This window comes from Chiroxiphia lanceolata, chromosome 28 (genome assembly GCF_009829145.1).
Source record: "Chiroxiphia lanceolata isolate bChiLan1 chromosome 28, bChiLan1.pri, whole genome shotgun sequence".
Taxonomy (NCBI): Eukaryota; Metazoa; Chordata; class Aves; order Passeriformes; family Pipridae; genus Chiroxiphia; species Chiroxiphia lanceolata.
Genome location: NC_045664.1, coordinates 276,556 through 293,223, shown reverse-complemented (window position 1 = coordinate 293,223; position 16,668 = coordinate 276,556). Strand labels below are relative to the sequence as shown.

At 54.7% G+C, this 16,668-nt stretch overlaps 1 protein-coding gene across 1 annotated transcript; it reads right to left on the bottom strand.

Moving 5' to 3' along the window:
- Positions 1 to 5,102: 5,102 nt before the first annotated feature.
- On the bottom strand, positions 5,103 to 10,420 carry TGOLN2 (trans-golgi network protein 2). The gene is made up of 4 exons (XM_032712771.1): positions 10,302 to 10,420; positions 8,683 to 9,935; positions 8,051 to 8,134; positions 5,103 to 7,482 (listed from the first exon to the last, which is right to left on the bottom strand). Exons 1-4 carry the CDS (start codon positions 10,375 to 10,377, stop codon positions 7,477 to 7,479), a joined length of 1,419 nt encoding a protein of 472 aa, XP_032568662.1. The 5' UTR covers positions 10,378 to 10,420; the 3' UTR covers positions 5,103 to 7,476.
- Between the last annotated feature and the right edge of the window lie 6,248 nt (positions 10,421 to 16,668).

Here is a 16,668-nt window from a genome sequence, read left to right as displayed (position 1 = left end):
TGGAAGTGGGGGGAAAAAGACTTGGAGAGGGTAAGGAAGGCAGTGTAGGATCACCGGGGTGCTCCTGGTGTTTCCATCTCCCATCCCTCTCATCTCCACCATCCCCTTGGAGGATAAAAATCCTCTTTTTTTTCTCTCCTGCCTGAGCCTGGGGTGCTGTGCCCCTCTCCCACCCTGTGCCTCACAGGTGCCATCCCACTCCCAGGTGACAGAGAGGACACCAGAGCTACGTCACTCAGCTGAGCAGGATCTGCTCCCAGGCTTCCCAAAGGAGCACCTGGGGCTCAGCCTGGGGCCCATGGGAGTTTGGAGCCCACCTCCCCATCTGAAGGGACACCCCAGTATGTCCCAGTGAGGACATGAGGCCAAGCTGGGCTTTGGCCACACAGTTGGACTCAATGATCTTAGAGGGTTTTTCCAACCCAAACAATTCCATGATTTCCCAAAGCCCAACCGTCCCCATCTCCCACCTCCTGGTCCCCCACCCTCCGTGACACCCTGAGGTGGCCCTGTCGTTGCAGGGCTCTGCTGTGAGCATGGCAAGGCCTTTGAGAGCATCATCTCCACCAGCTGGAGAGACCTTACAGACAACCTAGTTCCATCCCTTGCCATAGGCAAGGACACCTTCCACTATCCCAGGTTGCTCCAAGCCCCGTCCAGCCTCACCTTGGACACTTCCAGGGATCCAGGGGCAGCCACAGCTTCTCTGGACAACCTGTGCCAGGGCCTCCCCACCCTCAGGGGGAAAAATTTCCTCCCAGTATCCCACCTAACCCTGCCCTCTGGCACTGGGAAGCCATTCCCTGTGTCCTGTCCCTCCATCCCTTGTCCCAAGTCCCTCTCCAGCTCTTGGAGCCCCTTTAGGCCCTGGAAGGGGCTCTCAGGTCTCCCTGGAGCCTTCTCTTCTCCAGAGGAACCCCCCCAGCTCTCCCAGCCTGGCTCCAGAGCAGAGGGGCTCCAGCCCTCAGAGCATCTCCGTGGCCTCCTCTGGACTCGCTCCAGCAACTCCACGTCCCTCTCATGTTGGGTCCCAGAGCTGGAGGTGGGATCTCACCTGAGTGGGGCACAGGGGCAGAAATCCCCTGCCCACACTGTGGGTGGCCAGAGCAGCCTCCCAGGGCCTTTCCTGGGGCATCCTTGGCTGTCCCCACTCCCTGGCAGTGACAGGAACGCCCTGGGGGATGGTTCTGCGTGGTTTCTGGGATCTGGCTGTTTGCAGAGCTCACACTCTCTGCTGGTCCCGACCTGTCGCTGAATTACCAGTTTGCTCAGTGATCTAATCCTCTTTGCTGGATCAGCCTTCAAGCCTATTTCCAGGGCTCCTTTCCAGCATGGTCACACTATTCCCTGCTAAGGAACCATCTCTGGGTTTTATTTTTCCCCTACTCCATCACCAGCTCGCAGCCAGGCTTCTCCCAGTCCTACTCCCAGGGGTTTGCTGTCCCAAGTGTCACCATGATGGGATTTAAAGTCGCCTTTTGTGGATTCATCTCTGTCCAGGTAGTGTTTGGGAGGAATATTTTCTCCCCGTGATGTCCTGTATCATGGCAAACAGTGTGATTTCAGCCCCAGTAGTCCAAAGGGTGCAAGCCACTGGGAGAAATGGGGACACTGGGAGTGACTATTCCATAATTCCTATTGCATAATTCTTGGCTGGGGGGGTACAGGCCCACAGGGAGCCCCCAAGGACCCCAAGGGAGCAGACCCAGGGGAGCTCACAGTGGCCATTCTGCCCACAGGCTTGTCAGGGGAAAATTCAACCAGGGGTGGATGTGGAAAGTTGAATGTGAGTCGAATATGAGTCAGCAGTGCCCTGGCAGCCAGGAGGGCCAACCCTGTCCTGGGGGCATCAGGCCCAGCATGGCCAGCTGGGCCAGGGAGGGGATTGTCCCGCTCTGCTCTGCCCTGGGGCGGCCTCACCTCAACATTGGGGCAGTTTGGGGGGACACAATGTAAGGAAGAGTTTGAGCCATTAGAGAGTGTCCAAAGGAGGCCACGAGGATGGGGAAGGGCCTTGATTGGAAGCCGTGTGAGGACACTGAGGGCACTTGGTGTGTTCAGCTGGAGCAGAGGAGACTGAGGGGAGACTTCACTGCAGTTCCAACTCCATGGGGAGGGGCAGAGGAGGGGCAGGGACTGAGCTCTGCTCTGGGGGGACCAGGGACACCACCCAGGGAATGGCTGGAGCTGTGTCAGGACAGGGTCAGGTTGGATCTCAGGACAAGGTTCTTCCCCCAGAGGGTGGTTGGGCACTGACCAGGCTCCCCAGAGCAGTGGGCACAGCACCAAGGCTGCCAGAGCTCCAGGAGGGTTTGGATGCTCCTCTGGGGCACAGGAGGTGACTCTTGGGGATGGACCTGTGCAGGGCCAGGAGTTGGACTCAATGATCCTTGTGGGTCCCTTCCAACTCAGCACATTCTGTGATTCTGTGGAATGTGACAGCACATAGGCAGAGAATGAGTGTGATCCAGATGGAAGCTCTGACTACTCCCCACCCCTCCTTGGACAGCTGTGATGTTCACCTGCTGCCCAGATAAGGGAGAGCTCCTGATGCACCAACACCAGCCAGAAAAGTTTCCTTTTGGCAAAAAAAGGAGGACAAAGCAAGGCCAGGGCACAGCCAGTGTCCCTGTCCTTCCTTTCCACCCCACAGGCTGTGTGTCCTTCCTCAGCCCCTGCAGATCCTGCAGGGTCCTGGAGGGAGGGGACCATCACCTGCCCCTCCACGGTCCCCTGACCTACATGAACAGGGAGGGAACATTTTGTGCCAGGCCAGGGGCACCTACGAGGGGTCAAGGGAAGGTCCTACTCCACCCCCAACCTGCTGGGGACCCCTGCCCTCCTCAGGGCCTGGAGCAAAGGGATCCTGAGGGGGAAAAGCCCAAGGGATGACAAGCAGCAGGTTGTTCCCTGTCACACATGGAGAGAAAGGGACAAGTCACATGAAAAACAACCAAAAATCCCTCTGGGAAGGTGAGCAGCTCAACCTGGAAGCACCAGAGCTACCAGGGGGAGGGTTTAACAAGCCAAGAGGAATATCTTACCTGGGACCCTCTGCAGAGCAGAAACCTCTGATTTAGGCACAGGATGGTGCAGTGACACCCAAGCCCTCCCCAGCAGCACCTCCATGGCTTCCACAGCTCTGAGGGGGACCCAAACTTGCTTCTCCCCCTGATTTTCTCATCCCAAAGAGCTCTGACCTTGCAAATGCCATCTTGCTCATTTTGATGGGTTTTTAATCCAAACAAACCTCCCCAGGCCATGGAATTTTGTCTTGGAGAGGAAAAACTGATGTGTTTGCTTGGCTGGTGCCCTACCCATAAAGAAAATACCTGCTGTGAGATCAGCACAGGTTCAGGTGTTTGCTCATGAGGCCGTGCAAGATTCAAAGCTTTAAACAAAAAAAGATCAGATAAAATAAACCCGAGGGTGGTTTGCACTGTTTGCATGTTGGGTTCACTTGAGATCCAGGCTGGAGGTCAGGGAGTGGATCCAGGAGCGTTTCACAGAGTCATGGAATCATTTAGGTGGGGAAAAACCCCCGAGATCATCAGAGCACTGCCAAGGCCACCTCTAACTCATGTCCCCAAGTGCCACATGCACATGGCTCTTAAATCCGTCCAGGGATGGGGACTCCACCTGGACTCCCTGGGTAGCTGTGCCAGGGCTGGACAGCCCTTCCCATGATGGAGTTTTCCCAATATCCAACCTAAACCTCCCCTGGCACAACTTGAGGTCATTTCCTCTTGTTCCCTGGTAGCAGAGCCCAATCCCCCCCCTGGCTCCACCCTCCTGTCGCAGCTGGCACAGGAGCAGGAGAGTTGAAGGGCACAGACCCAACCTCACCTCTCACCTCAGTGCCCAGTTTTGCCCAGTTTCTTGTGCATTAAACATCCTCCACCCCCTCCACCCTCCGGGCCTCTCTGCTAAACCGCCTGTATCAGAATCTCAGCAACCCAGCCCCGATAAGCAGAGCCCAACCCAGGGCTGTGAGTTGGCAAAGTATGTCTGAATTTATTTCACAGTACTTCCACTCCTGCACTTTGAATCCTGGGCAGTCACCCTGACACCACCCCAGCTGGCACTCACTGCACCCCAGGGTGCTCCTGCCACTTCCTGCCCTCGGGGGACCTGAGAGGCTGTTCTTTCCCACCACACCAGCTCTGCCTGTCACAGTTAAATGTTTCGAGACCTTTCCAGCCCTCTCAAATCAGGGTGGCAGCAGGCAAGGAGTTCAGCGAGTTCTTGGAGCATAATTTAGTGTTTTTTGGGAAATCACCCTAAGGACATGGAGCAGAGTGGTGCTTTGAGGCCCTCGTAGCAAGGCTTGGCCCAGCACTCAAACCCCACATCCCTATGGGAATTTTCATTTTCATTCCCCATTTTACGCCTTTTTTTCTCCCCAAAGCTCTCAGCAACCCCATTCCCAAGAAAACCAATGGCCTTCCCTATTCCCAGCCCAGCCTCAGCACCACTGCCAGGCCAGGATCGGAGAGACTGGGACCAGGGAATTTCCTCCTCTTAGGGAAAAAAGTGGGTGAAAGGAGGAAGTTTTTTTCCATTCACTGCAGGAAACACTCCCCAGCGGTGCCCTTATCATCCACTGTGGATCTTGGCACCCTCTCTTCCCCTCTCCACAGCTGGTTGGCAGCAGAAGCTGCACCACTAGGGTCTCTTTTTTCCAGTCTCTCCCAGTTTCTGCTGCTCCAAGGAGCTGGGATGTGCTGGGATCCTCCTCCAAGGCTCCCTAGGGGAGAACGAAGAAATCCAAGAGGAGAGCTTGGGACTAAGCTCTGTTCAGAGCAGTTTAATCTCCTCTTGGGACCTGACCTCCTGCCACCCCCTTGGTGGAACTGGGCGACACTGGGCAGGGTTAAGCAGACTGGAAGCTTCAAATCCGCTCTGGGCTGGGCCTGTCTGGGCTCCATCCGGCTGCACACGGAGCCCTGAGCACAAACAGCTCCAAAAAAAGGGTTGTTTTTATCAGTCAGTCCTGGTTTTGCATAAAGAGGAACCAACCTGCACTTCGGCACCAGCTGCCAGCAGAAACCATGCAAAGAACACCAGAAAAACAAAATCAAGAGAGAAGTGAAAACTCAGTGTTTTGGGTCTTTTTTAATCCATTTATTGACTTCACCACACAGAAAATCAAAAACCAGTACAAAGAACTATAAAAATTCTGATCCTTCCAAGCAAGGTGCATTTCACTGCAGCAGAAAACAAATCATGTTCTGGTTCAAGCCTAAAAAGCAGAAATATTTGGTAAAAAACCCTCTGTACCAACAGACACCACCCATGGAAAATGTGTGTGTCCAAAGGGAAAAGGTTCTGTGTACCTTGATCCCTTTGGAACATTTGCATAAAATAAATACCATAAAACTCAACAAACTGGGAGCAATTCCCAGCAGTTTTGGACAGCCTGGGCTGTTGGTACAACACTCTGGCCCTGGGAATTGCTGAGGGGGGAGATTTCGGTGCTTCCTGGAGCTGTGAGGTACATCCTCATTACCATAACGAGCTCGTGCTCAGTCCAGCCTGGGTTCAGGGTGTTTGAGGTCCAAAATATTCCCTCCCCTGCTGGCACTAGAGTGGGATTCCCACAGCCTGGAGCAAGAGAGGATTTGAAACAGCTCCCAGGATAGAACAGCAAGTAGATGGTGAAAAAAAAACCCTTTCTAAATTATTACTCAATTAAAAAAAAAAAAAAAGGACAAAGCAGGCATAGAGCACACACACTCCAAAAAGCACACACACTCCAAAAATCCTGGCTGAAGTAGCCCGGGAACACACGGAATTCCACACGTTGGAATAGAGTTTGTCCCCCTGCTGTCACCAGCCAACAGTCAGTGCCCCCCTCCCCACACCCTGCCCTAAATGAGACCCCCAGTGAGCCTGGCTGATCCCATGGGATCCCTGGAGCAGGGAGGCTTGGTGCAGGAGTTCCCACCCTTCTTCCCAAGGGTTACATTCCCAGCCCTGTTTCCTTTCCCTTCCCTCCACCTCCCCCTCCCATTCTCCCAAACAGCTCCTGAAGTACTTTCAGCATCTGAAAAGTTTCCCAGGGAAACCCTGAGAACTCTTTAAAGCCAAGAGGACCCTCTTCCACCCCTTGTGCTTGTCAACAGCTGGCAAAAAGGGAACGGAGGAGGATTTTTGGGTTTGGAGTGGGTCAAGCCCCCTCTCCCTCCTTGGAATGAGCCATTAGGAAATCCAAACTAGAGCTGCAGCTTTCACAGTGACCAGGAAAAGGCTTTGCCCTTGTCCAAGCTGACCAAAGGGCAGGTAACCAATTGTTCCCAACCCTGGGAAGGCCGGAAAAAGGCCATTCCCATCCCCCCCAGGAGGAAAGTTAACCCCCTGGGATCATTCCTGTGCAGTCAGTGAGCAAGTAGGGGACTGGTACACTGCTGGCATCCGCTCCAGGCGCAGGTGGGGACCCATGTGAGGAGCTCTGAATTCCTCAAATCCAATTTTTTCTGCCTATATTGGAAAAATTCAAAGCAAAAGCCTGGCAGGCACTTTGTGCCCTCTCCAGAGATGTCCCAGCTTCAACAAACCTCCTGGGAGCAGAACTGCAGGAATAAAACCCACCTCACAGGTGTGACTGGGGCATCGACACCTCTGGCAGCCCTCGATCCAACCAGTACCAGTCCAACAGAACCAGGAGAGCAGGCTGAGGGACTGGAAGCTTCACTCATCCCAAACTTCTCAGGTATTTACATTCCCTCCTTCCTATGTTTGACGAGGGAGAGGAAACAATCACAACCTCCCCAGGTGGCTCCTGCTACAGCAACACTGACTGGGCATGGAGCTTTCCCAGCCTGACCCCCTCCTGCACAGCACCACACCACAACCAGCACCTCCAGTGCAAACAGCTCAGCTGGGAGGACTGGGAGGAAAAACACCCGCGTGGAGCATGAAGGGTTGGAACTACACCCCAAAAACTACCCCAGAACAGCCAAAGTTGTGCGTGAAAAAGGGAATCTAGGCATGAAACTGGAAAACTGTCTCAATCAGGGAGAGAAGCCTCAAATCTGGGTCTGTGGTGGGTCAATTCCAAATAAGTGCAATCACCACGGTCCCAGCCTGAGCATCCAAACCCAACGGACGGAGCAGGACGAGGTGACCACAGCAGCTCCATGCCCAGGCAAGGGGACAATCCCACGGTTCTTTGCGCAGCAGATCCTTAATTTCCTCCCCAGGAGGAGGGGTCAGTCCAGCAGATGGCAAATTCCATTGCATTGGGACACACAAGTTCTGGGAATGCTGGGACTGGCTTTTCCTGCAGCCAGATGCCCAAGGGGAAAACAAGGCAGCTGGGAAAGGAGAAATTTAGGAAAGTGAGAGGCTTTATCAAGGTGTAGGTGCAAAACAAAAAAATGTTTCCCCTCCTTCCTGAGGACTGAAATCCGACCGTGGCAGCACAGCATTCCCATCACTGGTTCTTGTCATCCCATTGAATGTCCAAGGAGGAACCTAGATCTGGAAAGGCAAAAGGAAAGGTTTAAATTACTTGAAAGCTCAGAATTGCTTTGCTGCTCTGCCCAGACCTTGGGACTGGAAAGGGCTGAAGAGCTCCCAAAGCAAACACTAGCTCTTGTCTTAATTTGCTTCCCTTTCCTCTTCCCATGGCAGAAAATAACATCTGCCTTGAAGGACAAGAGGTGAAAAAGGTTTCAAGGGGAAGAAGGAAGGGATTTCTCCACAAATCCTACCCTTCACCCACTAAAAACCTCTTTGAGTCAGGCACTTGGGTGACCTCTTTGAGCCAGGCACAAACTTTCAGCACAACAGAGCTCGAGACTCTCCCACCTCTGCCCTGCTCAGCTGGGTCAGCTCTGCCTTTCTGCATTTCTCAGTACTTTTGTTTCCATTTCCTGGTAAAACCCTGTTCTTTGACCAAAATCTGCTTTCCAAAACTGACTGACTCAGGGCTTTGGGACCATTTTTAATGCAAAGGGCTGATATTTGGTATTTCCAACACACACCAGGCACCCCAACCTTCCCCCAGCCTTGGGGGACACAGTCCCTGCTTTGGGCTTGGTCTCACCTTTTGATCCAGTCTCTGGTAATCACCAGATTTGGGCCGTCGACCAGTTTTTGATCTTTTTCCTTCCAGGGCAAAAGCAATAATCTTTGGAGAGAGAAAAACAGAGACAGGGTGAGTGGGGGAGCTGCTTTATCTCCCTTCCAACATAGGCTTGCCTGTGGTTTTTTACTCACCTGCTCCTATGACCCCATTTCCTGTGAAAAGGCACTTGAAATAAATAAATGCCAGTACTTGACCCCAGCTAAGATGGATAATGAGGTTTGCTCAACAAGCAAAAACAGTAAGAATTTGTTTCCTTTCTCGTCTCTCAAAACCAGCTTTGTGAGGAAAAACAACCCCAATCTTGTGCAACCTGCTGTAGAAAACTGTCAGTGACTGGGGATTTCACAACCCTTTGTGTTTTCACCTTTCAACCAAAAATCAGCAGCAGAGTTGAGATCACCCATTTTCCACAAGGGTCCTTTCCTGGTTACAATCCCCACCCTGCTCCTCACACTGTTGTCCTGCCACATGAACATGAACCACACTGGGAAATACTGGTGAGAAACCAGTCAGGGGGAGGGGAAAGGACTGAGTGGGTTCCAATCCCAGTCCTCAGGGGGATGTGGAGGGGCTGGAGCAGGGCCACTCACCTTGCGTTTGTTATGATAGGCCACGTACAGGGCGGCCACGATGACGGCCGTGGTCACCAGGTAGGCAAAGAAGTGGCTGCTCTCCGAGCGGGCCCTGGGCATGGAGGGAACACTCTTGCCTCTCTCCCGATCAAAGGAGGTGTCCCTGCCCTCCTCGGTCTCAGTGTCTTCCTCTTCGGGGGTCTCTTCGTTGCCCAAAAAGCCGTCGCCGTCCGCAGTGGAGGAAGATGATTGTGAGGGGCGGTTTTGGTCCCCCTGGGAGTTCTGACTGTCCTGGCTGCTGGGCTGCTTGGTGCCATCACTGCTCTGGCTGTCACCAGCATTGCTCTGGTTCTCACCAGCACTGCCCTGGCTCTGGGCCTGCTGCTTGTCACTGCCGCCCTGGTTGGTGTTCTTGTCTGTGGGGTTGGTGCCCTCGTCCTTGCCATCCTTGCTCCCGTCACTATTGCCCTGGTTGCTGCTCTGGTCCTTGTTGCTCTGGGTATTGTCCTCATTTGTTTTTTCGCTGCTCTTGTTGTTGTCCTTGCTCTTGTCACGCTCAGGCTGGGCATCAGCCCCATTTTTGTTACTGCTGTCCTGGCTGCTGGTCTCATTCTTGGAACTGTCCTTCTTGTTGTCATCTTGGCTGTTGTTGTTGCCACCACCCTGGCCATTGTTCTTGCCACTGTTGCTGTCGTTGTTCTCCTGGTTCTGCTGGCCGTTGCTCTGGGTCTGGGGGTCGCTGCTCTGGGTCTGGGGGTCGCTGCTCTGGGTCTGGGTGCTGTCGCCCTGGTCACTGATGCTGTTGCCTGAGCTGCTGGCCTGGTTGCCAGTGCTGCTGACTTGGCCTCCGTTGCTCTGTCCCTCTCCACCTCCACCGTTGCCTCCACCAGCCCCATTGGTGCCTGTGCTGTCCTGGCCATCCCCCGCGCCGTTGCCTTGGCCTGGATCGTTCTGTGACTCAGTTTCCTCCTTCTTCTTCTTCTCTTCATCGCTGCCCTGTCCAGGCACATTTGTGTTCTGGTGTTCACTGGCCTCCTGGTTCTCATCTGTCTCTGTTACGCTGCTCGTGCCCGTTTGGGGCTGGGATTGCTGCCCTCCGTTCCCGTTGGCCGCATTCTCTTGCTGCTTCTCGCTGTGTGTGGATGCTCCCGCCTGGCCGTTCCCTCCGTGCCCCTGGCCGCCACCTTCTGCCGCTCCCGCTCCCGCTTCAGGCTGCTGCGGTGTCCCGTTGGCTGGGGAATCGTTGCCGTTCTCCGCCTGCTGCTTCTGTGCTGTGTGGAAACACGGGAGGCACAGTCAGCACCGGGGGAACTGAGATCCGGGCAGGGGGAAATCCCCCCAGAGGGAGAGGGAAACTCCACAGGGCGACGTGGAAACCCAAGCGGGGAGGGGGGAACCCACGGGGGCAAGTGGGAGCTCGGGGGGAAGGCGAGGGGAGCCCCAGGAGGAGAGGGGGGAGCGGGGGAGAGGGGACTACGAGAGGGGAACGGGTGGACCCCGGGGAGCCCCTCCCGGCCCCCTTCCAGCAGCGGCCCCAGGGCAGAGGAGCCCCCGTAAACCGAGTGCGGTGCCAGAGCCCCCGGGCCCAAGGGCTTCGCTGCCCCTCTCGCCCCTGCCAGCGCCCCTGGCGGGCTCACCGGCGGCGCGGAGCGCGAGCAGCAGCAGCAGCAGCAGCAGCGGCAACAGCGGCAGCGCCGGGCGCGGCCCCTCCATGACGGGCGGGCCCCTCACGGCGGCAGCTGCCGAGCGCGGATCTCGCGAGAGTGGGGCGGGCGGGGGAGGGAGGGAGCGAGAGCGGCCGCGCGGGGGCGGGGCTGGGGACACGGGCGGTGCCTGGAGCGATGGGCGGGGCTGAGAGACAAGGGGCGGGGCTTGTGCCTACGGGGCAGAGCTGAGGGTCTGGGCGGGGCTTAAGGAGAAGTGGGGGCGGGACTGAGGCGGAGCGGGGGCGGGGCTTGCTGAGAGAAAACTGTAATTTGTGGGGGCGTGGTTATGGGCGGAGCTGTGTGATCGGGGCGTGGTCTGTGTCGATAGGGGTGTGGCTTGTGCCGGCGGGGGCGGGGCTTAAAGAGCCCGGGGTCACAACGGGAGGGGCTTGGCGCCCCCTGGCGGAGCCAGCCCGGCTGCAGCTCCTCCCCCCAGCGCGGAGTCAGAGCGGCTTTTTGGGGTAAAACCCGCCGGTTTGGGGTCTGTTCCCAGCCCTGGAGAGCCCACGGCTGGGAGCTGTGAGCAGCGGGGCGCTGGGGGTGCCCTCCCGGCCCTGGAGTGGGGGAGGCTGTGGGGGCGGCAGTTGGGAAATCAGGGCAGGTTTCCTGTCCTTTGGTTCAGGACTGCTTCAGATAACGTGGTGTTTTCGGAAAACCTGTTATTTTTTGGATAACCTGTTATTTTTTAATAACCTGTTATTTTTCGGATATTATTTCACTTTTTGATAACCTGCGGTTTTTTGGGATTTTTTGATAACTTGTTACTTTTCGGATATTACTTAATTTTTTGGATAACCCGTTGGTTTTCTTTTTGGCCTGGCCGAGCACAACAGCAGCGATTCCCAAGGATTCCCAGCGGCAGCCGGAAATCGGCTGTGGCTGCCTCCGGGCACTCAGGGCTGTTTGCTCCTTTCCTCTGAGAGCTTTTGGTTCAGGCTGTTACATCTCCCATCTCCAGACTAAATATCCATCTTTCCAGAGATTCATAGAATCACAGGATGCTTTGGGTTGGAAGGGATGTTCCAAACCATCCAGTTCCACCCCCTGCCATGGGCAGGAACACCTTCCACTATCCTAGGTTGCTCCAACCTGGCCTTGGACACTTCCAGGGGTGGAGCAGCCCTAGCTTCTCTGGGCAACCTGTGCCAGGGCCTCACTACCCCCACAGCCAAGAATTTTTCCCCAATATCCCATCTAACCATGCCTTGTATCAGCCTGAAGCCATTGTCTCTTGTCCTGTCACTCCACGCCTGTGTCCCAAGTCCCTCTCCAGCTCTCCTGGAGCCCCTTTAGGCCCTGGAAGGGGCTCTCAGGTCTCCCTGGAGCCTTCTCCAGGTGAACACTCCCAGCTCTCCCAGCCTGGCTCCAGAGCAGAGGGGCTCCAGCACTCAGAGCATCTCTGTGTCCTCCTCTGGACTTGTTTCAGCAGCTCCTCCTGCTCTCCTACCTGGAACTCAACCTCACCTCTACCTGATGCAGATAGAATGTAGAAACATTCCCGAATCCACCCATGATCCCTGTACCAGCTGCAGGGTCTGGAGCCCAGAGCTGAGCTCCTCAGGTGGATCCGATGGTCTCGGATCCATGAGCTGTGACCAGCACAGTGACAGTGGCACTGGGTGTCCTGGAGCTGTGACTGATGTCACCCAGGGTCACCTCCCAGCCACACATCACCTGTTGTGTCCAAAATTGTCCCCAGAGGATTTGGCTCCTGCTGCACTCCTCCTCCTGCCGAGCCATGTTGGGTATCCTCGTGAAACAAGGAGCTCCAGGTGGATCTGGGGTGCTCTTCCTGCATCTTCCTCATGTTCACTCCTGCTTCCACACAGTGACCCTGCACAGCTCTGTCTCCTGTTTCAGACACATCAGCGTGAGGGGGCATCATCCTCCAGGAGTTTGATCTCCAGCTTTTCCCTGCCCGTCCTTCCCCAGGCAGCTCCACCTCTCTGTGCAGTTCTGCAGACGTACAAACTCCACCATCTCCTCCCTGACTTGGCTCATTCCTGCCAATCCCAACCTGTTCTCCCCGTCACCCCACGTTTTTCCATTTAGATCAATGGTTTTGCCTTCATCTGCCCCCAGGATGAACCTGTTGGTGTTTAACCCACTATTCCGTGGTGTCTCATCCGTCACACGGCACATCCCACAGCAAAGTCTCACCTGTCTCCAGAAGAAATCACAATCCTTCACGGATCCATTAGCCTCTCCAGTCACTCCATTCAACCCTAAAAGAGGAAAAACATCACGTGGAAACCGAGTCCCACACAGTGATGGAGGAACAACTGGGGCATAATCCTGCCTTGGAGCGTCGCGGATGATGTGGTTGATTTTCTTCTTTCTTTTTTTAACCCAATCTCTGGGGAATCTCAATTCAATTCAACACATTCCAACAATCCCTGCTGCTCGGCTCTGCCCATGCCAGCCTTTCCAAGGAGACCAGAACAGTTGACCCAACTCTTTTTTGGGATTTAAGCAGAGAATCGCGACTGTTTCTCATGCCCAGCTTTCACTCAGCCCCTGGAAGTCAAGAGTGACTGAGAGGAGGCCAAGTTCCTCTGGATTTACAACAATGCCTCTGGGAACGGAATTCTGCCCCAAATACCATGGATGAGGCTGACATCAACTCAGAGCTCACACCAGGATCCAACACTTCTCTTAGGATAAAACAGGATAAACAGGACCAGTGACCTCACCTCACCTCTCGTCCCTCCCCACACAGCCTGAGCCAACGTGAGACGGCTGCTGGTCCTGTGTCATGGGATCTTGGAATATCCAGGGTTGAAAGGGATCCACAGTGACCATCAAGTCCAACTCCTGGCCCTGCACGGGACACCCCAAAAGTCACCTGAGTGCGTTATCACCTGAACAACAACTCTACATCCCAACTCAGCAGCGTTTTGGGGGTTCCTGGACTGGTGCTGTCTATTCTCACGAATCCTTGTGGAATCTCACTTTTTGGGGATGACTCTTTCTAAGAATAGCCACCAGGAACAGGCTGGACACACAAATCTGGCCTTAATCTACACTAATTGGGGTGTTTTAACATGTTGTCCCAAGGTCTGGTGACAAGATAATAAAGTCCTCACCTTGTCCGACACGTCTGCATCCCCCATCCTGTCCCTTCCCCCAGAGGGCTAATCTGGTCAGGATAAAGGATCAAAAGGAGAAACAATTAGCAAATGGAAGAATTTAATGATGCTAATTAAAATGTATTAAGTGTAGCCACTGCCTCTGCACCAGCTGCTTTGGCAGGAGCCCTGAGCACACGGAGCGGGAGAACAGGACATCTGGTGCACTCTCTCCCCGGCCCCCGAAAAAGAGGTCTGAGGAAACCTCGGTGTTCGCAGTGGAGCCCTTAATTAGCTTCATCTCTGCAGGAGACCCCTGGGACCTCATTAGGCTTTTCAATTAGTGCCTGGCCAGCCGGAGCAGGGGGGCCGAGGGAGGGGGGAGGTGGCTGCAATTAAGCAATCGGGAGGAGGTGACAGAAGTAACCCCACGTCCAAAAACCGGCCGGGAAAGCTCCAAGCTGGCCCCCAGATGCTCCCATGCCCAGGGCCAGCACTCCCAGGAGTTTGCTCCCAACGAGCCCTTAACGAGGTGTTCACCAGCTCCTGGCAATAAACCCTACAAGGGCTGCAGCCTGGGGGGTTCGGCTATCAAAGGTTTGAAACCTTCTCACGGAATCAGGGAATGGTTTGGATTGGGAGGGACCTTAAAAACCACCCAGTCCCACCCCTCTGCCATGGGCACGGACACCTTCCCTTAGACCAGATTGCTCCAAGGCCTGTCCAGTCTGGCCTTGAACACTTCCAGGGATGAGGCAGCCAGTTCCACCCCAAGCACAGCTCTGTGGTAATTCCTCACCTGGACCATCCCCAGCCAGCAGACACCAGGCACTTCCCGAGCTTTGTTTCCCTCTGGGAACAGGCAGCAATGATGGTGAACGTGATTTACCAAGGATGTAGCTGCTCATTTCCAACCCCAGCTCCATCATTCCCACGGCTGCTCCCAGCTCTTCTGCCTGGCCATGCCTCCACGGAGACCCCACGGGCACCCTGTCCCCTCTTCCAGCTGTTTCGTACCTCTCACTAAGGCAGGATCCAGCTGTCCCACGTCTGCACAACACGCTACCCCTTCCCTCTGCTCCCAGCACTCTGTGGGACATCATTCCCTCCCTGACCTTTTCCTCTTCCCTGGATGTGGTTGGGATGCACCTCGTGAAGAAACAGTGGCAGCGGCAGCACCTCATTTCTCATGGGAAAAACTGGGGCCTCTGGCTGTAAAATTGCGGGGCTTTGGTGCAAGTTTGAAAAGTGAAATCTTGTAACTGGAAAATCATGGAGTCACGGAGTGGTTTGGGTTGGAAAGGACCTTACAGATCACCCAATTCCACCCCCCTGCCATGAGCAGGGACACCTTCCATTATCCCAGGTTGCTCCAAGCCCTGTCCAACCTGGCCTTGGACACTTCCAGGGATCCAGGGGCAGCCACAGCTTCTCTGGGCAACCTGTGCCAGGGCCTCCCCACCCTCGTGGGGAAAAATTTCCTCCCAGTATCCCATCTAACCCTGCCTTCTGTCAGTGGGAATCCATTCCCCCTTGTCCTGTCCCTCCATCCCTTGTCCCAAGTCCCTCTCCAGCTCTCTTGGAGCCCCTTTAGTTACTTCCAGGGAGCCAAACACTGCTGGGGAGTGTCCTAAGCCTCCAACACCCTAGGCTGACCAGCTCCATTTCACCTTCCAGCTCTGAGGACAAGTTAAATCATGGAAAACATCATCAAAAAACTTGTCCAAACAGAGCAGGGGCTACCAGACCTTCTTGTCACATCATCCCAAATGAAAACACACTGGATATCCAGTTTTTGTCTGCAACAAAGACAAACCCCAAAGTTTTCCTCTTCTAGAATCATGGAATGGTTTAGGTTGGAAGAGACCTTAAAGACAAGTTTGTTTCAATCCCCTGCCATGGGCAGAGACGCCTCCTGTAGAAGCACCTCCCAGTGGACAAATAAACCCAGAAGGACCCATTTTCCATGGAAACCACTCTGAATTCAGCATTTTCATCCAGCTGTATTGCTGCAGGTGTGATGGATGTATTGATCCTATGATCTGTTCAACCATGACGGATCCAGCGGGTCCACCCAAGACTGGAGCAACACATCACCGGTCTCACCCTCTCTCCCAGGAGCAGTGAGGCCAGCGGGGTTTGGTGACTAGTTTCTTCTCCTCTGGCAGGGATAATCCCATCCCGTCTCAGCTCTGGAGCACCGCGAACGCACTGGAACAGATGTTCCTTTTCCGTATGGGAAAACGCTGAGTAAAACAAAGGAATATTCTCCTGCTGAAGCCTAACATCTGTTTGAAGCTGTCTGGCTCCGGTTCAGATTTAATTCTTGTGACAGGTCTCTTCATGCTTATAATTTCCCATGAAATCCGATTCAAGGAGCTGTTTGTCCACAGCCCGCTCCCAGTGTCAGGGAGAGCGAGGCCACATGCCATCCAGGCGTTCCTTGCCCAAAACCACTTTCTTGGAACACTTTCTCTGAAAAAAGCTCCGTTTTGGCTCTTTTCAAGCGATGGCCACGCACGTTTTGGGCGACACCCTAATCCCCTCCACCCCAGCGCTCGCATGACCGTGCGACACGTGGCCGGTCCTCCTGGTTGCTCCTGCAGAGGAATGGAGCTCCTTCCCAGAATCCGCACTCTTTTTTTTTTCTTTGAAAGAAGGAAGTTTAAATAATTTGGAGTATGGAATGGAAACGCCTCCCAGATTTGGGGTTATCTTGGGTGTGACAATGGCAGTCGTGCTCCGGGCACTGGGAGGATTTGGTGGTGGTGGCACCAAGCAGCTGCATGAGCTGCACTTGCTGCTTGTGGCTCCCAACTAGCCAGGACCCCTGGGAACAATGATTTTGGGAGCTCTAGGATGCTCCAACCTGGGAATTTCTGCTGTCCAGATGATGGTCCTGCACTGGATGGAGAAGCCATGCTCCTGCTGCAGGTCCCACTGGTGTTTGCAGAAGGCATCAGGAGCTTTCACAAGGTTTTGGGAGCTGGCGTTGGCTCCAGATGTGTCCCTGGGCCTCAGCCAAGGGCCCCTCAGCTGGGAGCACAGGTCACGTGCGAGTTTTTGGTAGTTCTGCCCAGCTCTGATATGAAAATCCTCAAATCCAGGTGTCATCTGCTGGAGTTATACATGCCAATGTCGTGTTCATCTAGAAAACACAGATGCATCTTCCATAAGGACACCAAGATGGTCCCTTTCCCCTCTACCTGCTGCTGCTCCAGTTCCCCAAA